The sequence below is a fragment of the Echinococcus granulosus genome (genome assembly GCF_000524195.1).
Source record: "Echinococcus granulosus chromosome Unknown EG_S00011, whole genome shotgun sequence".
Classification (NCBI taxonomy): domain Eukaryota; kingdom Metazoa; phylum Platyhelminthes; class Cestoda; order Cyclophyllidea; family Taeniidae; genus Echinococcus; species Echinococcus granulosus.
Genome location: NW_020170391.1, coordinates 1,031,257 through 1,057,542, shown reverse-complemented (window position 1 = coordinate 1,057,542; position 26,286 = coordinate 1,031,257). Strand labels below are relative to the sequence as shown.

At 43.8% G+C, this 26,286-nt stretch overlaps 2 protein-coding genes across 2 annotated transcripts; both read left to right on the top strand. All coding sequences in view use genetic code 11, as the record gives it.

Annotated features, from left to right (window-relative positions):
- Positions 1–374: 374 nt before the first annotated feature.
- Positions 375–22,190, top strand: EGR_02484 (Zinc finger MIZ domain-containing protein 2; the record flags this gene model as incomplete). Its single annotated transcript, XM_024491733.1, has 11 exons — positions 375–441; positions 2,939–3,241; positions 4,542–4,951; positions 9,953–10,324; positions 12,544–13,045; positions 13,394–13,803; positions 17,165–17,514; positions 17,592–18,073; positions 18,161–18,760; positions 21,443–21,581; positions 22,082–22,190. 11 exons carry the CDS (start codon positions 375–377, stop codon positions 22,188–22,190), a joined length of 3,744 nt encoding a protein of 1,247 aa, XP_024353884.1.
- A 3,116-nt stretch (positions 22,191–25,306) lies between these two features.
- EGR_02483 (Prefoldin subunit 4) lies at positions 25,307–26,241 on the top strand (the record flags this gene model as incomplete). Its single annotated transcript, XM_024491732.1, has 4 exons — positions 25,307–25,318; positions 25,349–25,435; positions 25,483–25,547; positions 26,046–26,241. The coding sequence occupies 4 exons, from the start codon at positions 25,307–25,309 to the stop codon at positions 26,239–26,241; spliced, it is 360 nt and encodes a 119-aa protein (XP_024353883.1).
- Positions 26,242–26,286: the final 45 nt, after the last annotated feature.

Here is a 26,286-nt window from a genome sequence, read left to right as displayed (position 1 = left end):
AAGTAAGTAATGTGTGGAGAAAAATTGCTGCAAAGTAAAAACACTTGACCCCACTAGATTTTTCGTAAACTTATTGATAGTTAATAAATGATAAGCAGACTTTATGTTAGGGCCAACTAGTATTTTAATGGACTTAAAATCTGTATCAGTAATGATGGACAATAAACAATGATATTTCATACCCATGGAAATTATCAGGAGCGGATAGTTTTCTATTTAGTGATGTAACATTCACGCAACAAACGCAATTTTGGACACCATTTGTGTTTTTTGCTTGCTGCCAAAATTTACATAATCCGAAATAACCAAAGATTGCTTCAATAAATCCATTGCAGCTTCCCTTAGTCACTCTTCTGTATTTTATTTACTTACACATGGTTGCGCTACAGACATTACATTTACTCCGTAATTATGAGACACTTATTACGGATGTGGCTCAATGTATGTTACTCATAATTTTGCTTGTTCATGTGTTATTCTTTTAATGAGTTTGTTCGTTTGTTCGTTTATATTAAGGTCCAATCTCAGGAGCGGAACTTTTTCAAAAGTACCTGTTCATTTGAACCCTGCTGGATCTATCGTTTCTTCAAGACAGTCATACTGACGCAGGTAAACTTTTATCAGCAATTACATTTTGTTCAACAATATCATGCAGTGACCTTTGGTCTCGCTTTCCACTGATTCGCATCTCATTTGATTCACTTGCACTAGTGGATGAATGCTTTTTATTTTTAGTCTGAGTTTCCCTCAGGGCGTCACCTGTCCTTTTCTCTTTAGTATCCTTTCTTTGTAACAAAAATTAGGGAATTTTCTTGGTTCTTTAAAGGTGGGGAATCATTGTATGGTTTAGCATTAATGTCTGTGTCAATGATAGCGATCGCGGACATTTTGGTACTGTATAGTTTTCAGTTTGGTTTCCTTGTCGTTTTGGTCCTTTCCATGGTCCATGGTTTTTTCGCATATGTAGGGATTACACAGCCGGATTTAATAAGAAGAGTCTAATTCTGAAGGTATGTATTGTTCCTTCGTCTTCGATTTGCGTAATAGTTTTCTGGGTGTCCTTGATTTCCTGCCATTATTCGCTTAATTTAAAGCACAGCTCTGATCGTTAATTCAACTTTGTTTTCAACTTTTTAATGCATGATTTATACAACCATCATTTCCTTTGCTCTCAGAGGAAGTGTATTCCGAATTATAGCCAGGTTTTTCGCCTAAATGCACTCGGAGCAATTTCATTCTACAATTTAATGCTTTTCTTTGTGAGTGTGGGTGTTCGTGTGTGGATAAGGCTACAAGTGAACCTTTAGTATGTATTTCGAATTAATTATGCCCATTTTTCTTGGCACTATCGGTCTGAGTCCGCCCTCTGCAAAGTTAGCGTCGATGAAAATGCGGTGATAATCCGCATGGAATTGCCAAAACTTTTTATAGCGAGATTTTAGGCTTTTTTCCTATAGTGTGTCACCTTTCTGTCTATGGGGAATCCTGTATTCAGTATGTTTGGACAACAATCATCTGATTGACAGCCGGTTAAAATCACGATCATCATTCATACGTAAACACGTCCTCATATACGCACATAAATGTCTTAGTTGGCACACGCACGCTCGCTCACATGCACACACACAATAACTCGAGAAACTACTTTGCATACCGTAATGGTCCAGTTGAAATACGCGTAATGCTGACTAATCGGCGTCGGACGAGTTTGTGGGTTGCACGTCCGCACCACCCTGCCTGTGCGCACGTGCCTGGGTGCGTATGTGCAGTCGGGCGAACGAGTTGCTGGAGCCACGCGTGGTAATGATGCTGAAAGCGTCTGGACGAAACATCTTTTGAAGTGAAGTGTTTCAGAGACTTATTTAAGGGGTCTTTTGCTAACATAATTAGGCATTCTCCCATCCTATCTCCCTCGTTTACACACATTTCATTCAGTCCTCATAGGCATTGCTGCAACTTAAAATGACTTGTTCCTCTTTTGCATATGACCTGGTTCCACCGTAAGACTTGTTTTTTTTTTTAAATTTCCCGTCCTTATTAGTGGTTTGAATTGCTGGGTATTTTACTCAGTAACATTACGGAAAGACTATGGCTTCGCACTGTTATGCAATAAACCTAAGCGAAGGCAAACGTCCGATTTCTTGCGGTTGTCGTCACCGAGGGATTTGAATATGCTCACATTGTCTTTAATATACTGCAGCAAGGCACCGAAGGTGGTAGGAATATTATGATGAGTCTCCGTGGCGTCTACAAACTAGGAGTGTGTGCACTCGAGCAATCGTATGCAATTCCATTATTTTGTTCTTTGTTCTGTGAACGCTTTAGATTGCTTACTCTAATATCTAATTGGAGTTTAATTCGCGCAAATAAACATACTACCTGTTTCTGTTGAAGCCAGAATTCAGAGGTAAAGGTGGGGAGCCATCCAATCCCTATTCTAATTGCAAATCTGTTATTTTGTTGGTGTTAGGTAGTCAATTGGCAAAAAGCTGGGTTTGGTTCTGGTATTTGGGTAGCTAATTAATTGGGACGGCGGTTTGAGTGACAAGCCGCCCTCTACTCTACCAAATGATACTGCAGTGCCAATGAGGAAAACCGTTTTAATGCCTCAGGAAACTCATTAATCCTGGAGTCTTCTCTGCCGTTACACACACTCGCACACGTTCGTATGTGACAGTAAACTGAATAGCTCTTCTTGAGCCCCTGCGTATGAAAGTGAATTAGCTTGTCTTTGGTAGCAGATCTTGCAGCTTCTACTACTATTTGTCATGGCTTATTGTTTGTGATTCAACTTCGAGACTGATTACCAGTATTTGACCCTATACATTCATCAGATTCTTTTCAACAAACTTTTCTCTAACTACAGAGCCCCTTGATTCAAAATTTTTCGCTTGAATGGCTCTTCACACGGGCGCTCTTGGTGGACTTGGGCAAGTAGGCGGTCCACTGGAGAACGCTGGTGGTGCGGGTGGAGGAGGTGGTCTCACGAGTGACCCCCCACAGGCGTCAACAATGGCAACTGCGGCTCATCCTCCACCCTTCATAAAGTACGCACCTACCCTTTACGCTCCTCCAGGTGACATCTATGCAAATGGTGGAAGTGGTAGTGGTGGTCTGGTCTCCTACTCCGAGGAGAGCACAGGTCAACCGCCTCCCGTCACACCTACCATTCAGATGCAACAATTTCCACCTCAGCCTCAATCTCAGCGTCTTGTCCAGCCTCCAACAATCATTGATGCAGGTATGTGCAAACACGAGTGTGACTGGAAGACAATCCTTGTATGCGCAGACGATGGTGTCACCTACACTTGAGAATTTCTAGGCATCACGTGGTGTGCGTTTCAATCTTAGGTGTCTTATTTAGTGCGATATCTCTCATGGTCGATATTGGTTCGACCGTAGGGAAACGGACCTGCCGTTCCCTTTAAACTTCTTTGTTTTTCGAGCATTTTATCTGTTCGGCGAAATGCATATGAAAGTTGGTTCCAGTTGTTTTGACGTTTTGATCATTTCACGAAAGACTAATCTTTTCAACACCTATTCCCGTCGTTAGATGTTTTAATTTCTAGGCTTTTTTTGTTATTCCTCGATTCTTTTTCCATACGACACCAACACTTAAAAAGTGTAATGCTAATAAGATCATCTAGTGTCATGGTTGTATGGTTTTCGTTAATCATCCGTCCTTAGTTTGTTCTTGCCTATGCCCCATTGGGCTTCCACCAGCTTTGAAGGCCCGTGAACATTATGTCACTATTGTCCCTGTTTTCGCTCTATTGGGTGTTAATCGTGCTGTTAGTCATGCCAGCTGGCGAGGTTTAAGGTCACAGCTACTAAGATTGTGAGGTCTAAGTGTGGCATTAACTCACGCCGATCAGAAGAGTCAGAACCTATCTAACATCCCCCCCACAACGATACCACTACCACGTACGTGACTTCAGCTTTCTCAATTTGGTGGATTTAGGGATGCGCATTCGCAGACAGGTGCCTTTGATGTCTGCATCTAGAATTCCGTTTTTTATGGTGTCTGTCTCTGAGGCTACAATAAAAATGTCGCTACGCGCCATCTCGACTCCCTCCAGCGGGCGTGCTTATCAACACTTGTCTGCAGCAATGCGTGCAGTGCAGTATCAAACGGTTTTTAGGTATCTCTCAGAAACCTATTATGCTTCTATGCATGCGTATTTTTTCGGCTCCAAAACAGTTTAAACCATTACGTCAAATAGCCCGTCTATTTCTTTTTCCTCCACGTAAGTTTCACTGTTTCCCTATTTACAACGTACAGTGTTTTCACTGGTCTCCATTTTGGCCTACTTGTTTTGCCTCCCTTCTTCGTGTCGCACGGTAAGTGTTTATTTCCGCATTAAATGAACGTTTTAATGTTTTTACCTTAGCGTATTCACTTGTTATTTTTGCCAGCCAATTGATCCCATTGATTTTGACGGGATCAGGAATGAATGCATAACTGCCAAACCCATACTCCCTTGGTTACATCTAGTAGATGTGATTAATTGCGCTAGTTTCAACTCATAACTTTCATTTAGGCTATTACATGCAACCGTGTTGGGGTGCCTCTCCTCCAGGACCCACGGGTCCGCCCGGGGCGATGATTGGCCAGCCACAGGCGCCACCCCCAGTGCAGCAGCAGCAACAACAACAACCGAATTTTGATGAATCACTAATGAACAATGGGAGCGTGGTCGTGGTCTCCTCCACCTCATCCTCTTCACCAACTTGCTCCAATCCAGGCGGTTGCACTGTCGTCAGTGGCCTAACGGTGGCTGGCGGCAGTGGTGGATGCGGCGATCGTAGACTTATCACTCCTCCTATGGGTCCACTGCCTCCCCCCCCGTCCACCGCCCCCATGCCTGGGAGTCTCTACGGGCCCCGATTTGCTACCGTGCCACTCTACCCCCATAATCCTGGTGCCACGGCCTGCATTCCTCAACCATCAGTGAGTTGTCTCTGCGGTCCCATCGTACAAAGTTCGGCATCTATAAGAAAGTAGAATGTAGTTGTTGAGACGTCGAAGCGTGTTTAGTCGATTAGCATATTTTTCGGTTGGTGATCACTTATCCTATCGCACATATTTCATACGTGGACGTGATTTTCTGTTATCATTTCCATCAAACGATTCTTGTCCTTTGATAGCGCTGGTCGACATAATTCCGTGTAGGAAATATGATTTTTCTATTGTGTTCGTTTCACTATTGTCAAGTTAAATGTCACCAAGGCGCCAAATTAACTAGGAACCCGATGACATGCTCTAATCATGCAAATACCAACACCTGATGGTAGTCCGGATGGGCACCTTTAGGCGCCTGCAGTGCCCTACTAATTGCAATTAAGTAGAATTGGCTGTTTATATTAATTGCGGCTCTATACAATTCTACTCGAATCCCATGCGTTCTCAAGTTGCCAACCTGGTACAGCTGTGGCGCTACTGGTATGTGATTGGGTTGAACTTACAGCACTTACTGTCAATTAGAAATATTCTTGGAAAAGAAGCATCCAGGATCCCACAGACCCATAGGTGTTGGCACCCGTCTTTTAGCTGGAGTAACTTAATCCTCACTATCCCACCACTTTGTCTCATTTCACTTGCAAGGAAGGTTGTGTGACCAAATCATGCAAAGATATACACGTAACAGAATGCGAACATACGCCTCACTCTCCTCCTGCCTTGTATCCACTGATGCAATAGGTATTTTACACCCGTGTGTGTGCAATCGCGCTGTATGCTTGTAAAGCACATCCCTACACACACCGTAGGCTAGACCGGTTCACCTCAAATTATTACCTTTTTTCCACGTGATTCGCACAAAACTACTATGCTTAATTCATGTTTAAGTAATTAACGGGTCGTCCCCAAGCACCTTAGTGTTTCCGTTGTGCGCTCCATTTGTGGGGAATCGGGAGGTGTATTACCTCCTTTTGCGGTGGTGCAAGTAAATTTCAATGCGATTTGTTCCCGTTAAGAAATATATGCAATCGTCTATAAGTAGAAGCGGTTGTGCTATTTATTCTACCTGTCTTGCAAACGCCTGTTCTGCTAGAGCGTTAAGGTTATTTTTACCACTTAGCTCTTTGCATACCCTAACCAGCGCCGAAGTGTCGTTTTAGGCGGAGTGAAAAGAAGCTGGAGAGGCGGAAAATTATTGCAAGAAGGTGTGTGAGTGTATCGGTTCGTGTAAGTAAAGGTATTGCCTGACCACAAACGTAAGACGCAAACTTGCTTTCTCTACGTGCACGCGCACCTCCGTGTGAACGAGCGGGCGAGCACGCGCACGCGTCTTTGCATAGGCAGGAAGGGTGATGAGGAGACGAGGAGAGCGCGAATACTTGGAACCAGGTCGGAGTGCTAGTGAAGGTGAGAGTGAGGCGGTAACGTGCATGCATGTGTGGGGAGTGATCGTCACTCGACATCCCCCGAATGACGTATATTTTTGCGCACACAGTTGCGCGTATGTGGACGCTGCTGTCGTTGCCACTTTAGAGTGTATGGGTTATTCCTCTCTGACTCCAAGTCAAAACCCAATAAAAATCATCATTCCTAAGGAATCTGTTGTTGTGACGATCTCCTGCTGATTGCGTGCTTTCAAAATCTTTCGTGTATTTTATGCTAATTATGTATGATTGCTACATTTTTATTAACCATCACCATTGTCATTGCGCTCATCTGAACTTGTTGCGCCGTTCTGCAGTGGTTTCTTTTGATGTTGCTACCAGGCCCATCCACTCCCCTGCTGCGTCGCCGCCACAAAGCATCATCAAATACTCCCACCTCTAATGATTCCTCCTAACAGCACATGCAGTAGTGTGCACTCTCCCTACGATCCCCTTTTTGCTTTTGAAGAAAGAAAAAGACTGTGATGCTTTCACGGCGCTGTTCTTTAGTGGCACGCTTCCAACCTCGGCAGTAATATTACGCGCAACCTTCGTGTTTGCTGAAGCTCACTGTATAGTAATGAAAATAATGCCGTTCTCAAGGTCTGATTGCCCCTATGAGTGTGTTGTGTGTTGGCGCTATTTTATTCGCTTTTGCTACACATACAAGTGCACGCTCGTTCGCACGAGCTGTCACGGTGTTCCAACTCGACAAGCATGCCACGTGTCACTCATCCCGTGGGCTAGCGTTTGCAGGAAGCACTAGTGTAACATGTGGAGGCATCGAGGACGTTTTTTACCACTTTAATTGGGACAATTTTGTGAGACTACCATTTGATTTTTTTTTTGTCTGGCGCTCTACATCTGCTTCCGGTTATACACAATCGTCCAGGGGAGCATATACAAAAGTTTGGGAAACTAATCCTCTGCCCAGTGATAATCATCGTAACTAAGTAGGTAAACAGACGACGTAATGCACTCCTTTTTCCTTGTGCCATTTCAGTCTTCGTCAGTAGCAATAACTAGCGCAACCACCTTCCGCTCTCCTGTCAAAACATCTTTTTCTATGAAACCGGATCGTGGGAATGCGCGAGAGAATTTTCTTTTTCGTGTTTGTGTGTGTTTCCAGGCGTGTGAAATTCTTCACACCTCTCCATCTTCCTCTGTGTTCTGAATGCTCACGCTTTGTGTGTGTGTGTGTGTAAGCGTCTTCACACATTTAATTAGGGACTGCCGAAATGCGATTTAATTGCTCATCGCAGTTGAGATGCTCTTTGTCATCTTGCAATCCATAGACTGCCTTTTTTATAGTGGCTTACTGAGCCTGGTGTTGGTCATCTCCACGCGTGGGAAGCGGGGTTGTTAATGCTCTGCGCGATTGCTGATAATCTGCCCAAACCCTCTGGACAAAAACCCTGACGAAAGACCTGATCTTGTGTATTTTGTGCAAATCCCTAAGCACTTCTATTTGCTCCTAGTCTTGCCTGGATTCCTAAAGTCCTATGATTAAAATGAATGTTATTTCCACTTTTTGCGCTCCAAACTTGTAAAAGCATGAATTAAAGTGATTTATTGGCAAAACGTTACTTTGATTGCCTGAATACTTAGAAAGAGTTTTTTCCTAGGACATACTAGGGTTTGCATGTGTAATTAGTGGTATTCATTCCTCGATTGCACTTTCAAGAAGGTAGGCGTGTACTTCCATGTTAAAATGCACTTTTAATAACCTAGATTATCTGGCAGAGAACGTCCTGAATACGTTGTTTTATGACAAAATAGTGACTAGTATAGATAAATCCAGAGTTTCGTGTGTACTTTTTTGTCCAACCTCAATTGCTTCGATCTAAAACTGCTTGGACGTTCGAGGAACTATATTCTGGGTATGGTTTTGCGTCTTTTCTAGTTCAACCTTTTTTAGGAAATATTTCTAACCCTTTCGCAGTTATCTGAATTCAGTCCATGTGCATCATTCCTAGACCGCTTTCTGCGGGTAAGGGGTCTCTCTTGATCCGGTAGTGACACCACTGCATATCAGCCAATCTAAGTGGACTCTGTTGGACGGCAGTGATGGGACCAGTAGTTGTGTACACGCCTCCCACACGATCTGGTAGTGGAAACGGTTGGGTTGCCCTTTTTGTAACAATGCTTTCCGCTACTGTTATCTTAGGAGTAGTTGGATTTTTCGGTTGTTTCACTGTCTCCCTTCAAATTGTATGGAAGAGTGTACTTTCTCAGCTCTTCCACGTATCGACATCTTGTGCAAATGTTGCCTTCGTATGATTATTGCAGTCTTCAGATCAATTTGGTGAATAAATTCTGAATCTCATCTGACGTCACCTCAAAGCAGCTATGGCCCTTCCAATGCAATGCAATCATGCTTTTCGGTTTGTCTCTGTCACTCCTCTAGGAGAGAGTTCTTTTGCCTATCCACCTCTGGTAGTTTGACTGACCAATGCGTAAATCAACTAAATTCTTACCTTTTTTTGCAATAACCAGTGAACTTTTGTGTGCATACCCATGTCTGTATCTCCACCCTGCCCGTACAGCATCCCGCCTGTCATCGTCCGTTGCTCCCCCTTTTTTTCTACCAGCATGTGTGGTTTGTGAAAAACGTAGCTTTAATTACCTCCTCTCCCACCCCATCCACAGCCTTATGGCAGGAGTGCGTCTTGACATTCCCACTCTCGCCCACTTTTATAGTTATCCTATAGTGAGGTAGTAAAGCACTCCCTCATCCACTTCATTTTTATGCTACTAAGGTGCTTTTATCTACATCTTGCGTGTCTACACTGCAAAATCTTTAAACTGCCCTGCTTAATATTTTCATTCAATTTCTTGTGGCATCAATCAATTGATTGCCAGGGTGATTGTTCCAGGGTCTCCATGCCTTCTTATTTAAGGATGCTTCTCCTTTATCTTTCGTATTATTGTTAAAAGGGAAGATAGGCATTGGCGCGTCTAGTGCCATTTAGAGGAGGGAGAAAGCGTGTACTCTTTTCCTTTTATTGCGAAATCCTACCACGGTGCACACAAAGTTATTAACAAATTTGACGAATGGCCGAGATACCCGTGTGTGTGCGCACCCACCTGTGTGTGCACATGAGCCTCCTTTGTCCCAAATGTTGCTGTCACTGCTGCTGCTTCTGAGGTCGATGATGGGGACGAATTTGTTGCCTGCTTAATTTGGTTATGGCTCCCTTAAAGGCATTTCCTTGCGCATAGAGCTTGGTGCCTTTCAGTGCGCTTTCTGAGTCCTAGTTCTGTGGGAAAATAACCTCAATTGGCTCTGGTGAGGAAGCGTTAGAAAGTTCTCACGCCTGGGTGCCTTGCTTTTTCTACGTGTCGCCTATAAGAACGTGTGCGCATGTATGGGTAATTACATCGCTTTTTTTCCTTAGAAAACTATCGTTTCTGTTTCCCTTTCATTTTTCCTTAGGCCACAAATCCAAGCTACCCCTTATTATTTTTACTCAAATCAGCGCCGAAAACATCTCCATCTACTTAATCTTTCTCTGTGTTTCATGTGGGCGATTCGTAAATAAGCAATTCATCTGTTTCCGTGTTGTAGTCAGCGGCATACATGCCGATGCCACCGCACCACCATGACCCCACCTGTCTCACGCCTGGATTCGCTGGGGCTCCGACGATGAACGGCCAGCGCCTCTACATGCCTTCGCCCCAGAGTAGTGTTGGACTTGGGCCTCGAATGCCCTCGGGCGGTGCACCACTGCGAGCTGCACCTGCGCTACCATTCGGTTATTTCTCACTGGCTCCGCCTACGCCTGAGGGCGTCACCGCCGCCTCAATGTGCCCCACCGCTGCCCCTGGTCCCTTTTCTGCTCCCCATGGACCTTCTCTTCTCCCACCCGACCAACAGGGCACCACTGGCCGTAAAACTGATTCCACTACCACCAAGAAGAAGCGAGCTAAAACCGCTAAGGTGTGTTTTGCTCAATGGTGCTGCATCCTGTCTTTCACACTTTTGACGCTTTTTTTGTTTCGACACTTATCGGAGCTTTGTGAGGTAGATTGTTCGTGTTTATTTTGGATCTACAAGTTGTGTTATGGTTGTGGAGGTTGAAATAAGTTTCAAACCACTCCTTTCAGTTTCCGTACGATGTTACCGTTTTTGGACGCTATGCATCGTCATTATGTAGAACAGTTTGGCAATATGCAAAAGAAGAACAGGATTTAGGGATGCAGACTTGCAGTTATAACTTAAATAGTTTATTGACGAAGCACTTCTAAAAAATCTGTGATTCAACATTGCGTTTCAATATGTAAACAAGCCTGCGTTACTTCAAATGTCGATTCCAAAGTCTGCAGTCGGGGTATTTTTCATGTCCTGAAAATGAGGTAACTAATGAATGACCCACTTTATTAGGTCCCTGACCTTACCACGATATCATATTTTCGGATCGATAAGCGCATTTCTGCTGAATGGTTAGTTGGATATCGCCACCTTTTTCCACATGATCTCTATCTCTTTACCCCTCATTTTATCACTTCATCTCACGTGATAATAACTGTGCTATCATCGCTCCCCCTGTAATAATGTGTCCTGCAGTTAAGGGAAGTAGAATGATAATCTGGTGAATCCCGTATTCTTTATTATATCAGAGCCGGCTCATCTCATTCGCATTGCTTGTACAAACTTCACTCATTCATTCTGCTATTAGAAGCCTCTTATTATCTGTCCAGCAAGAGAGGTACAGCCACCGATTTCTTTGGTCTACTTTTCCCTGATAGGTTTTCAGCCGGCCTACCTTGTTGGCCATCATTTCCTGTGAGTGACAGGTGCTTTATATCCGGTGCCTTGTCAGCACTGATGTCATTTTATCTTTATAATCGTTCAGCTCACACTGCTAATTGCCATTCTATTTCTAACACCCATGCTATTATCGAAACGTGTATTATAGTAACCTTCATTGAAATCGCCTTCAAAGTCTGAATTATGTGCTATAAAGTGATTAGCGATTAGGAAATGTATGTTGTCCGTATTTCCGAAGCATTGTTATTTTTCTACGTGACTATGCCTCCTGCCGAAAAGCGGAAGATATGTTTACAAAACCACCACAGATTTTAATGTTTTCCTGCCTATCTCGGCTACTAGTGATATTGACCTCCTCGCGTTAACCTGTGGCTTTTATCTTCCCTCAATGCTATTGCTCTTCCTGATGGAGTGAGGCGAGGTAGAGATAGAGATGGGAGAGTTGTTTGGCTCTCTCGAGATGACATATTTTTCAATGATGATTATGCCAACCAATTTTGTTAATCCTTGCATATTGAGTACTGTTTTTTGCAAGATATTTATCCTAACTATCTTGATATTTGGAAATTAAACTGAAGCGACTATCGGCCGAATTCCTGTATGGTAGAAGTATTTATTTTTTCATCCTTGCCGTCAACATCTCAGCCTTCTAGGATCGTACTATTGGCAATGAAGCCATAGAAATAACCATAAATTTCATTTCGCAGGCGGTAAACAGGAGTGCATCGACTCTTATTTCTCTGGGCTGTGGGAAAATAAAGTAATAAAATTCATTTATAATGGTTTGTCTCATTCGCAAACTCATTGGTCAAATTTTGACAGGCGATGTTAAACAATGTGACAGCCCTTTTGGCACGAGATCGACCGTCATTATTCTTATCAAAAAGATGCTGCCGGTTGCGGATTTGTAGCTCTTTAAATTCGGTTCAGTGCCACCAGGAAAGCCGATGATAAAGTGGTGTCGTGGTGGAAACTCATTCGGGTAAATGACAATTGTGACAAACACGTAGTGACCTTACTAACCGTGCGCACGCTGGTGAGTCAACGGGTGGTGGCCTTAGTAGTGGTGGTGTTACCTACACATTAGCCTATCCACCAACCCACGTGCTATTGGTTTAGGTTAAAAACGCAGCCTCAAGTCGATTTTTCATATGGCGTTTACTTTCACTTCCTTGAAATACACTCCATAGTGTACCTCCGCTCCTCTGAGAGAGAACTGCGTCTGCGCTTTGCCGGACTAATTAATATTTTGCCTTGCGCTAGGGTACCAGTGCACTTCTACATAACTAATTGACAGCACATCAACATTTTTTGTCAGTCTTATTAGTGCTCTGGGGTAGTTGTTTCATGGGCTTCCTTCATGGTCTGATTTTGTTGTACAAATATAGTCTCGGGCAGCAGCTGCGCGCGGCGGTAACGGACGAGGCACGGGACTGGGCACTAGCGCCAACCCACCACCCAGGGTGGTGACGGTAGGTCCGCCCTCTGCGGCCGGCCTCGCGGGCCCACCACCACCACCACAGATGATGGGGCCGGGTATGATGCTGCCCACCGGTGTCTCCACACCTTCCCAGCCCTCTTTGTGGGCGCCCCGACCTGCGGGCCCAATCATGACTAACGGGTCCATGCTGCCGATGGCTCCTCCACCTCCTCCTTCGGCCACAGTTACCCCCGCCGTCTCCTGTGCTCTTCCTCCCAAGCTCGTCGGTCTCTCTATGCCCCCACTTAACAGCGTTGTACATACACCACCTACGCCGCACCAGCACCACCCTACGGCCGGAGCCGCCGCTGCCGTCGTCAGTAGTATTGCTCCGCCGCCTCCACAACCCTGCCCCCCCACTGTCTACGCTTCACCTGTTCCACATCCTCTTCCTCCTGAACAGACGGCTGGTGAGTTGCCATCGGTCATGTAAACCTTAAGCGGTTGCAACCACGACTCCCGTTTGATGCTCACACCTATACAATAACTCAAGTGGCATTCGGCTCTAATTTTCTTTTCCTGTTTGATGTACACTTGCTTGACTTGAACTCGCATTTTCTCAAAGCGATCACCAAATACTCATCCCTGCAGAAAGCAATTTTTGCAATAGTCCATCGATAAGCTTCTGGTTTCCGTCAGTGCTAACTAGGAGTATTATAGTGATTTTACGTGTTTTTCTTCTGGTAAGGTTTATTGAACCAAGTTTTGTAGTTTTAGAGCATCTGACGTGATTGTTTTTCGTCTTACTCTTTTGATAGAACGGTTAGTGTGTCCAATCACCAACGGGACGGTGGTGCGCCCAATGGTGCTGCATTTAGACGAGGAACAGACGCGACAGTCACCAAACACGCTTCAGGTTCGGACCTTTGAATTCGACGTCTCGAAGAATCACTTGGAGACGATAGTGGAGCGCCCCGACTTGGACATTGTAGTGTGCAGCCACCTAGTGCACGAGCCGCTGCAGGTGTGCCACTGGCCTGCGGAAGCGGTACACATCCGATTCAACGGCACCATCTTCCAACTCGATCGCACCACCACCGTGGACGGCCAGCCTGCGCATAGGGTGTGTGGAGTTAAATCGCTCTGTCGACCCTCTCGTAACGTCATCGAAGTCTTTCTCTCTCCCTCTCGTTCCCCTCCCCACCACTTCCCAAACTACAGTCTCAAGGTGAGTTGTTTGTATTTATCCATCTGTTTATCTTCCTCCCCTCAAAGCGTATTCCTTTTCAATGTCTTTGTGAAAAATCCGTTCAGTCTTTTTTAGCAAGTTCTTCGACTCCATATTTCCCTGTCAGATGAGAGTGAAATTTGGATGTCCATTTTGTTAAAATTTCAAATTACTATTGCAATACCGTAGCATAAATATCCAAGAATTTCTCGCTTGGGTCACGAAGAAAGACTTAATTAATACTTATCCATTATGCCTGATCCTCCGATTTTCATGCGCCTAGCCGTTAGTTTCGTAGGTAACTATGTGGATCTGTATTTCTTCATCCAAATGACACTAATTTTCGGGACAATTACACATTGTTAAAAGTGCTTGGAACTTCTCGAGGTCCATATATCATCTAAGCCTTTCCAATGGTAATCCGATCTGCCCGATGTCGCGCGTTGATCTTGAAGCCTGTAACTGGAACAATGTTCTCTCCTCATGCCACGGAAAATTTTCTAAGGATAAATTTTCCTTTTCGGCATAGTTCGCTCTATCAAAAACTGGAGTCACATGAAGTTGTGTCGAGTGTTTCGTATGAGAATTTCCGACTCAATTTAACAAATGCTAAGCGCATTCAGACCCGTTTTATACATTGTCACTATGCAGTTACTCTTATGTATGTTATTTCCCACTATCTCGCTTCAACGAATGATGGAAAGTAGTTTAATCTTACTTGGTTGCTCATTAAATGAATTCGAGGCACAGTATCACAGTAATAACATAACAGCCTCAACATCGTATTTGGATTTCGCCTAATTTTACACTTATCATTTACTATCGAAAATGCAGACATCCATTTTCTTTACTGAGATGTCACTAACTTTGAAACCGTATTTTTAAGAGACACTTTCCCCTACTAACCATGCTTTTTTCGAAAAGACTCGGAGTTTGCATAACTAATCGAAGGGATTCGAGACAAGGTTCCAACTGATCTTAGAGAATTGCTAGTTGAAATCCAGTCGGTGTTTGAAGTTTTAAATGCTAGCTAACTGTCAGAAAGTGGTATTTGCGCACCTGCCTGCCTAGAACGGTGTTTTTCTCATAATCTACTCGCCTTCTGTGCAGTTTGCGCAGCTCGGGAGTGCATTTTGTTGGATCATTGTCATCAAGCTCTTTGGTAGCAGTAACACCTGCAGCACAGTCAAAATACAATTTAATTCCCGCACTCAGTTACACCATCCACTTCGAGATATAGTCGCAGCAAAAAGATTTACAAAGCTGGGAATGTTAAATGGAAGTTGGGCAACGTGAGAAAACAACACTGCATTTAATTTTAAACGTCCAAAAAGCCTGGGCTGTCAATGTAATGTCCTGCGTGTACAACCTCTATTGGGTTTGTGACGCGTGTGTTTTATTGGGCTCATTTAAAACCGAGGCCAGGATTCAAAATTACTCTTTTTTGAGAAAATCACATTGCCCATTGAGTGTTGCGCATGATATAGGCGTTTCGTACTGATTTCTGAAGTGCGTCTCTTGCAAAAAAATCGCCACTACTACCACTGGGCTCTGTGAGGTCATGCAAGCTCCAACATGTCTCCCCCTTTTATGGGTGTTAACTTTTTACTTTCCTTCCCGGTTTATGTGTGCAAACTTTTGCAGCGCAAATCATCGCTTCAGCTTAGTTTACCCATTTGCGGTCAGAATCTTGGTCGCTTATCGGTCTTGTTATGAAACGCTTAACAGATTTTAAAGTGCTCTCCAATTTGGCGTCTACTACACCTGGGGCGGGTTTGAAGCGCACCATCGTAGGATGAGAAAGTTATTAGGATGAGTCAAAGGCAAAGTAATGTGTGTATGCGTCTGTGTGCTACGCTGTTGTGAAATCTCGGTGTGAATGCGGCACTGTTGTTAATGAGTCAACAATGCAAGCACACTACTCACACTGGCGGGGGAGAACGAGAGTGACATTATCCCAGCAGCATGGGGTTGACTTACATCCACGCCTTGCCAGTCACCGCGAGGATAGGCCACAACTGCCCCACTAAGAACGCGTCCTATCAGATGCTGGTGTATTCTATCCGCGTCAGTACGCTGGGGGAGGAGGCGGAGGAGGAGACTAAATACCACACACGCACGTCCGCACCCAACACCTACACCGAAGAGAGGCAGCGTACAAGAGCGGATGAGTAATTCCGCCAGCGCATACACGCTTTTGCCTCTCTTCGAGGCGTCACTTATGCGCCTGTCCGCCTCTCGAAAACCTATGCGTATGTGCGTTGTGGATGCCTGCTTGCCTCCTTGCTCGCCTGTCTGTCTATCTACGTTTGAGTTTTACTCGCATGCGCACACGCACATACGCATTTCTCGAAGACCTCTTATCATCATATCTCGTGTGTGCGTAAAATTGCAGCGCTGTACAGTGGTTACTGTCGCCTGCGCGCGCACACCCTTGCGCATGCACTTGTTTTCGTCTTCCGTCGCGCCGCACACCACACACATTTGTCCCTCCCATCCTCCACCTCAATTGGCAGCGAAAGTTGCGCATTCGCGTGCACACACTCTCGATTTGATCGATGCCTCCTTTTTTGCACGTGCGCACTCGCTTGCCTGCTTGCTTGCCCGCTCGTCCGTTCGTCTGCCACGAGCAAGGCGGAGGAGTAGCACGTCACAGCGGAAGACCAAAAATGCCTCCTTGTGTGTGTGTGTGTGCGTGGATGCGCACGCGTGCGTGTGTGCACGCATGGTTGGCGAGCTGGCTGTTAGGGTTGTGAAAGTCTTGGCCGAGCGTGTGCACAGGTGTGCGTGTGTGTGTGTCCCCTTGTTGTTTCGATACGCCGTGACTGCTACGGTTGCTGCTGCTATTCCTCCCACGGCTAATACTGCTACTGCTGCCATGCTTTCAGACAGACCAATCTGCCCCCTCTTTCCTCTCATTAGGGAGCAAATTCGGTCCCTACTGACGATCAATTTTCCGCAGTCTGAAAATGTGCACTTTAATCTCACTATAGTGGAGTAGATAATCTTCACACTAAACTTATAAGGAACATGAATAAGGTGCAATAGGTCTCTGATACTGTGGGCAATTAAGGCGATGATTGTTATTTTTATTTTGACATTTAAGGCCATTGTGATGGTGCAGCTAGGAGTTTAGAAGTCATAGGGCACTCATTTGGCTCCCAGTCAGTAAATCTTTGTTTCACTGATAATATCCGCAATAAACAATTCTTTTTTAGTTTATACATCTGAACAGGAAAAATTATTGCCACTCATTTACCGGGAGGGGCAAATCACGTGCTATCAAAAGTGACCTCAATGTGCAATGGCTGTTATCGCAGCTCTCAAGCAACTGCTTAGTACTGTGTTCTCCCGATTAAAGGACCATCGATTCGCTGTTTTTATGGCACATATGCCGGCGGTGAGCATGGTGCTGGACGGGCTGCTGCGGCGGGTACCTGAGGAATCGCTCTCCCTCACCAAACTCCTCATTACCTCGTGGCGCAACCGACAGGTCAGCGGTGGCCAAGACCAGCGTCCCGCCTCCACAACGCCCCCGCCGACAGCCAATCAGGCAGTGGTGGCTGAGATCAGTTTCGTTTGCCCCGTCTTCCGCTCTCGCATGCAAATCCCTGGTCGCTTGGTGGGCTGCCATCACCTCGAGGTGTTCGACATGGAGGCCTACCTCCATCGCGAGGCCATTTGGTCACGACTCCTCTGTCCCATCTGCAGGTAATACACACACCACCGCCACCCCATCAATCTGGTGCACTGTTATCCTTACACTTGTTTCTTTTTTCCTTTTTCAGTAACGGCAGCCCTGCAGGTTTGGACAACCTCTATATTGACTATTTTCTTCTAAATATAATCCAGTTGGCGCCCAAGACTGTCTCCACGGTGCAGGTGCGTTCGGACGGCTTCTGGCGCCTCTCACCGCCTCTAGTGTGGCAGCTACCACCTGGCATCGACCAGTGGCAGCCCATCGTCGGTCCACCCACACAGGCCTTCGCTTTCGCCCTTCAAATTGGTCCCACGCTTCTCATGACCCAACCACCGCAACCACACCCATCACCATTTCAATCCCAGCAACAGCAGCAGCGACCAGTCACCATTAACGGACTCGAAGCTGCAGGACAAATATCTGGCAGACGCTCCTGTGGTACTATAGCCTCTCCAACTACGGCTGAAACACCCTCACTGGTATACTCAGGTTTGGAGGCATCCTCCGGGGGTTTACAGAATTTCACAGTTAACCCTCATCACCAACCCTCTTCCAACCGGTGGAATACAGGTGAGATGTCAATAACAAATATTGTTACTCGCATTCCACTAGTAGGGTGAGTTAACCACCTATTTGTAATCCATCCCCTCCTCACAGAAAACGCTGCTGCTTATTCAAATTGTTCAGCTCAGGTAGTTAAGTTGGCTTCGCCGAATCCTCTTTCGTCGGCATCAGCAGCAGCGACCGCGTTATCGACAGAACCAGGTGTGTCAGCCTCAACGAACCCAGTACCTCAATCGACGAATTGCAGAAAGCGCGTTCTCAGCACGAGTAGTGCGCAATGCATTGCTGTCTTACACCCGACAACTCAAACTGAGGGACAGGAGCTGCCGAACAGTATGCCAGACCTCCGAGTGCGATCAGAGGCCGTTAGCAGTCAGGCATCGCTGCCCAAGTCACTACCAACTACTCCCACAGTGTTAAAGCCCTCACCGCCTACTTCTATGTCCAAGGTTGGCAACAACAATCTATGCAAACGCATTAGTGGCAACAACACCAACATTGGTGGTGGTGGGAGCGTTAGTGGAGGTGGAATCGGCGAGGGTGGTACCCAGTCCTCCACCTCTACATCTCCCTCCGCTCAGCCGCCACTAAAGCGTCCGAAAGTATCTCATCGTCAGCTCACCGACGAAGAGGTTCGGTGGGCCTTTGACGGCCTGTCGGACCTGAACTACTTCGATGACCCAGAACTAATTCGTTTCATAAACTCGCTCCCCATATGAGTTCCCCTTTCTCCCACTCTTCCCTGTGTCAACCCTACCGTGTGTGTCGTTACTTTCAGATGCATCCCTCCCTCTGTGAGTTTATGCATTTTTCCCCCGAAATTTCGTCAAGGACAATTTCTCTGTATCTTTTGTAACTAAACTTTCAGTACCTCGCTACCAGGAGTAGTAGTGTATCCCCTGTGTATATTATGCATTCGTGTCCTTTTGTTCTGTCTGTAAATTACTGTTACTTTCTCTGGGGCTTTCTATTTGCAGAGACTTTACTATAAACTTGCAAAATATGCATTCTTTGTGATTTTTTTGCGGGACTTCATTACTAAGAGCATAAAATCCTCTAACGGTTTTCCCTGATCACGACGAGATACCGTTAGTAAATGTCGACGAGCGCCTGCATTCTAAACCTAGAAATATTGGTGCTCGTACAAATCGGTTATCCACAGGAGACATTTTGCTGAGAAGGGTGACAGCGTTATTCATAGTGCCAATTGGGAACTCGGCCTGATGGGAGGCTTTTTGCTGGGATTTTGTACCCGTAGCGCAGGTTTTAGTGTGAGGCGGTTGTTCACACTCGGAATGGTGTAAGGCTGTCGTCTATTGAAGGAATGCGTTATTAATTTCAAGCCCCCCATGACGGCAGTCTCATGTACTTCTTGAGGCTAGGCGATACCTTGTAACATTTTCGAATGGGCAACTATAACCAAACATAAAATTATTAAATGAAATGCATTTGTGAAGTCGGTTTTATGGGGTTCAGTTTTATCGTCATTCAATTATGTCGCCATTCCAGCGCTGCCTAGTCACCTATCTAGACCATTCTTAACTTCTTGGATCGTAAATAGGTACATAATTTTGGAGTAAGGTTAATGTTTTTTAATAGAGTTTGTTGGTATTTCTTGAAGGATGATTTCAACCTCTTAACATTGGGTCTTGGCTTTCTGCTAGTCATTCCGTAGAACTTGAGTTTGGATGGTACCCGGGTAGTTCTTCCGTTCCTAGTTTTTAGGGCTTCGCTAATCCATATCATTCTATTACTCTTTAATTTTATTATTAAGCCGGTGAATTTAGGATGACTGCATTTACAAATTCTGCCACTACTTCAAAAGATGAGGATTTTGCGGCGTAGAAGGCATTTTGACATCAAAGCAAATCATGGGTCGCTGCTAAAGGTCCATGTAGTCAAAAGTACAACTCAAATGAACGTAAAACTTGTCATCAGTATTTGAGTTTCGTTATACCTTTTGTGAAAGGTCGAGCGAGCACATTTTAGTTCATTCATTCAAACGGCCTGATATATCTTTCTTGCAATTTGCCTTCTACTGAAAGATTGCCACTAAAATGAGAGCTCAGCGGTTATATATCAAGTGGTCTTAAACTGGCAGATGCCCGCATGGTATTGGGCACAATGCTATAAAACTAAGAGATATTGCCGCCGCATTTTACTTGACCTGCAAGCTATGAGTAGAAGAATTAAAGGTAAGCATCTCACTAATGTGCTGACCCATTTGAAAACCCCCATCTCCTAATGAATTGAGATTAAGTCTTACGATGTGAAATTTTACTGAAAAGTTAAATCAGTGACACCTAGGCTTCGGTACACATTTCACCTAATTCTACGGTGCCGTTCTTTTTCAAACATGCTTGAGCATTTCGTTGAGGGTACCAGTTGAATGCGGCTGAAATCCCATTTTATCGAAAAAATATATGGTTTAACATGGTTACGCCTTGACAAGCTAGACACAAATCTGAACAGACAAAGTTTTGCCCAGCAAGTGTGATTTTCCAAAAGCTGCTTTTACTTAAAAAATTTTCTTTCTAAAATTTTAATACGCTATCCATTGTTAAAACCGAATGCCTGCTGCACACCCTCGACCACTTTATCCACGAATGGCTTTAGAATGTGCGATTATTGTGACACACCACTGAAAATTACTGCTAAAGTAGATTGGTATGCACACGTAAATGGATTTGTGGTGTTTTTTTGGGGATTGCATTTGATTTCATGCATTCAAGCTGCCGAATGTTGTCAATATTATTGTCTCTGGTGGGCATTACATCCGTGTGCGTGAATTCCAAAAAATGGTGATTAAATCATAATCTCAACAGTCTAAATTGCATTTAAGTATTTTAGTATTTGGATTTGGTGTTCCGTAAAATAAAGCATTTACCTTACCTCTTATAATAAAAACCCGACCTTTCACTCACATACAACATTGCATTTACTTCTAGTGGGCACATCTACTGTGTTTAGATGTCCTGAAACTCTGCAGGAACGAGTACAATGGTTACGCTTTGAAGTCAGCTACTGACTTCTATAAAAGTGTCTTTAAATAAAAATTAAAAATGGCAATGATAATTCTGCCTTTTTTTCTCCTGCTACAACATTTTGTTTTCAGTTGTCATATCGCTTTAAGATTAGAAAGTCAGTTAAATTTGACAGAGAGGTTACAAACAATGGTCGTAGCAAGACTCGAGGCTTGAACTGTGACCTAAACTGAAAAGACTATCCAGCACAATAAAAAGTACAATACTTATCTTGATTCAATTTCAGAATAACTATTTCTAGTCTTCTTAGGACCGCTATCAAGTTGAAATACTGGCATAGTTTACTGGTCAAGGTAAACAAAAAAGTGCACTTCTTACTCGTATATTCCAGCTTCGGAGGGGAGACCGAAATTTGAATCAGAACCAACTCTGGCGTTTTGTCCAGTTTGCAATGAGAAAGTGGTTACGCATGTCGAACTTGAAACCGGGAAATTCGCTCAACTCTGGGCAATGATACTTTGCCTACTCGGGTAAGTCATATTTTGCAGCTCGCCTTCAACAGTCCTGTTGGTTCCATGAGGCTTGGGTTTTGGAAACTGGCACTGTGATTGGCAGAAGAGACGGAGGAAGGAACTTCTTCTAGGGACATGCATTTTTTGATAAAAATTCAACCTTATTGTGGTTTTAGATGCATACCTAGAGGCAATATGCTACCTATTCACTCTTAAACTGATTTTTTAAAAAGTCATTGGCGTATCTTAAAAACTGAAGCCTTTTAACAGGATTATTAAATAAAAAAGTTTTTGGGTCCAAGGGAACTTCTGTATCCTCCCGTCGAATTGTACAAAGTTTTCAAGATTATGAAAGTATATTGTCTCATAAAGTAGCTGTTTATAAACCGCTTGAATAAATTACATGGGTAACTGCATGCCTACTTCATGACGGAGAAAAAAAAAAATAGACTGATGGGTAACAATCAGATAAGGAGAGTCGGATGTTGTTCTTTGCTACCTAAAAAGTGTGTTTTTAGAGGATGCTTTGGCTGCTGCTTCCTGCCCTTCTACCTAAGGGGCTTCAGTGACGCCACCCACACCTGCCCCAGATGTGGCACGGTACTCGGAGCGAATGCAAGGAGCTAAGGACAGTCTGGCACAGTTGATTTTGAGTTTTAACCAATCCCTTTATCTCACCAAAGTCTTCTACTCCTCTGTTCAACAAGCAATAAATATATCTCGTGTACTTTCCTAACAACTAACATTGACCACATCATGCAATGCGTGATCCCCCTTCCAGGCACAGTCTATTTTTATGCTCAAACGTTATTAAAAAGAGTTAGGAGAATTTGCACGCAACTCGATGTTGTCAAACAAGGGAGTCACTATTTACAAGGAGTGTATTTGCCTCATATCACGAAGTCATAGTAAGAGGAAATAATGAACAGTTCGAAATCCCTAAATTAAAATGAAATGCCCGTCAAATCAGCATACTTTGGCCTGGCAACAAAACCCACAGACACAAAATCTTGATATATTTTTAGCAAATATTCATAGGTAAGTAGGCAAAACTCGCCCTCTTTCACCCATATGGTAGTGTGTAGCGGTTAGGATTTGCTTGGACAATTATTCCTGATTACCCTAAGGAACTAAAAAAATGAATGACCTCACAGACCACATAAATTACACAAGCGCTTAACAGCACCGAAGGGTGGCAGGACACTTTTGAAACTCTGCACTCTTCTGTACGCATATATTCGTATACAAAAAGCACTAAATTTATTTCTGAAGATCCACTAGCGATATCAAATTGCAGGATTTCCAAGTTGGAGTGATGTGAAATACGGAGAGGAGCAGGTACTACTTCCCGTAAAGATGGAAGGCAAAACAATTATGCATGAAATTTGCACCTAACTTCTTTACCAGCAGCTTACCTCCCAAGCAAATTTTATCCTCACAACTCTGTGATGATGGGTCACTGAATTCCAAATGTGTAAACAAATGTGGAAAATAGGAGTTGCCGAATCGAATTTATACTTTGTTTAACTGTGTGTTCAAATACACAGCCAATTCGGCTTCTGCGAATTGTACCTCCCCTCCGCGAATGATCTTCAAGACATGCGCGTTATTTGGATAGGTTCTGCCATATTATCTTGGTTTCCTCCGACTTCAGCGAAGACCCGGAGTGCTATGTTATATTAAGCATACCCATTGCTGCACATTATACTAAAATAGCATCAAGCACATCTAACCAATATGCTCTGCGACCGCTGCTATCCTTCTGTAGTGATTTGATGTTTGTTTAAATGAAGGTTTTAAAGGTGAGTGCTCTCCACCCTCCGTGGGCTGTATTTCCGTCTCGGAGACACAGACGGAAGGCAGATCAGACCCATAAGAACAGCTGCTCTGGCCCCGGTGGCGAAGCATTAAACATGCAAATCTGCCTGAGTACAAAAAAATTTTGTCCATTAGTCGTGGTGAATGGTAAAGAGCCAGAAATTAGGATGAATAACTTAACTGACTAAAAGCAAATGAATTTACTGTATCCTTAGGGAACTAGAAATTGGTAAAATTGCAGTTATGTTCAATGCCTCGATATGTTATCTGACGGTGTGCTTATCTGTGGGGGCTCCTCAGTGTCTGCTGCTTGTACTTCTAGTCGGCGACATATCCCTTTGGCCATCGTTGTAGCCTCCTGGCCCTCCTTCCTCCGAAATGATATAGCAGATTACGACCTCAAGTAAGGTTCCGGGGGCTACATTAGTAACAGCGGCAAACGAACTCGATCACAGAAAGCAAATAACCCCATTACCCTAGTTATTCGCCAAGCCTTAAAATTATGAAAAAGGACCTGTTGCGAATAATCAAATATTCGAAGACTTCCAACAGACTGATTAAAATAGCATCCAATCGTGAGGGAATTAATAAATAAATCGACGTCCAATTTAAACTACTTGATGTTAGTTACGGATGTAAATCTGCGCCTTCTCCATGTTTTATTAGCTAAATAAAACCCATTTAGACGAATATTTGGCACTGAAATGAAAACAAGATATCAACGAAAAATACATGAAGAATACCAACTCTCTGAAGACTCTATGTATTGTTTTGTTAGATGGTCCTAATTTTAGGGAAAAATACCTCTGAAGGGCTAATGGGCTACGAAAGGCACACGTTGTAAAACATCATCCAGCCTCAAGCAATACAAACCCGTCGAAACCCCCCCTTCAGCACAGTTCACAAATGGGACGAAACCTTAGATATGTTTGTGGACACAGGTTCACTTCTAATACCATAATGGGATTTCTTCTCGTCTATAAAAAATCTAGTAACTGCCGTTCCTGACTTGTTGTGGTGATCCATGCAGAAGACTGACCGAGGGGAACCTGGGGTTGTAGTGAGTTGGTATTTGATTTATCAGTGTGTTTGGCTACGTGGACTCTTCAGTATCTGAAAGTACCCTTGCCTAACACCATGTCTCTCCGGCCTTTTAGACTTTTATTGTGCCATCACTTTATTAGTAATACCTTTTAGGTGAGTCACGTGATCGTGCCGGACGTCACCAATCCCCGAAGAGGAAGGGATCCACAACCCAATTTCAAGTTTGAGGGCTTAAAAACTTTCATCATACTTCTCCAACAAAAAATATCCTCCTCTACCCAACCCTCTCTAACAATGGGTATCGAATCAGCGATGGAATAGAGAAACACGGAAGCCGTTGCAGCGCTGCATGTTCTTCCACGTTACTTTGAATTATCAAAACTCTAGGAAGGACTCGAATGACTGTACAAAAAAGTAATTCTTGGCTTAAAGTTAGCTAACCTAGTGATTTTTTATTAGTTATGCAAGTAATTTGCTTTGTTTTAGCTTGCGTAAACCATCTGATGTAAAACAAGAAGTGAGGGTGAAATGCAATAAGATTCCAGCTTAAAGAGAGCAGTAGTTTCTGGGTTAAACTTTTGCAAACGCAAACGATGCGTGCAAGTTGTCTATTTATAATGAACTAAGATCTACAAGAAGTATTTCCATAAATGTACAAAAAACAGATCAACTGTTTTTAATGAGTCCAAATCAGCTGCCCTAACATCTATGTAGTAGAATTGTTTAAAAAAATTTAAGCATAATCAAAAGATACACAGCAATATGAATACCTCTGCATTTACGGACTCGGCCATGCTATCATTTTCGTTTCATTGTTTGCACTATCGTCGTTTATCGCCCAATTATATCACAGACAAACGTTCCCGCCGCAATTAACAAGAATGTGCTCCAAGGTGTGTTGCTAGTGCGTGTGATTTTTGTAGGAAGACATTCAAATTACAGCTGTTGATCAAGGAAGAATCAATAGCTTCGCCAAATGGAATGTAAGGCTTAAAGAATATGAGGCAGAGGTTGAAAATAAAAAGGCATGTCTTTGTGTTTATTCATTTTGCCCTAGAAATTACTCCAAAATCTGGTTGACCTTGAAGACGAACTTCTCGTATCAGAATCAGAAGTTCATCCGTATGCTTTTGTCTTATCATGCTAACTTTATTAATTTGGGAATGCTCATTTAAATTAGTCTATCTCGGCAGTGCCTAGCTAAGATGCAGCATCTTCACCATTTGTTACTTGTATCGCTTATGGGACTTGCGTTTGTTGGAAAATATGAAGGGCAGGATCATGAATTTGAAAATCTTTCGGATGCATTTTGCACCTTAATGATATTTAAGATTGCAAGTGTTATTTTCGAATAGCTGTTACTATTGCGTTTCCGACTATCACGAGATTGGTTGTCTAGATGTTGCCAGCTTTGACGGTCAGCTCTTTGTTTATGACCAGCAGTTCAAATATTATTTCCTCACCAATTAGCTTTTGACACTAGGACTCTTCGTGTTCGCAGTCCTTTTTTAACTTTTTACTTCACATTTGTTTTGACGTAGCCACCTTGATAATTAGTCTGCAATCTTCCTTGAATAATCGTAGATTTGCCTTAATTCTAATGTATCTTTATTCTTCTAGTTTCAAGATAGGCGAGTCCTTCTTCCATCTACCGACTGAAGAGGTAAATGAAAAAGTTGATGAACAAAAGGCACAGCTAAAGGATCGCCTCGTTACCCTCGAGTCGGAATTGAGCGACTGCAAGGCCACTATGGCAACCTTAAAGAAGGAACTTTACGCGAAGTTCGGTGGCAACATAAATCTGGAGGACTGCTAGCGGACTTAAATACATTTTCTCTAACGTCTCCGCTTGCTTGTCCGG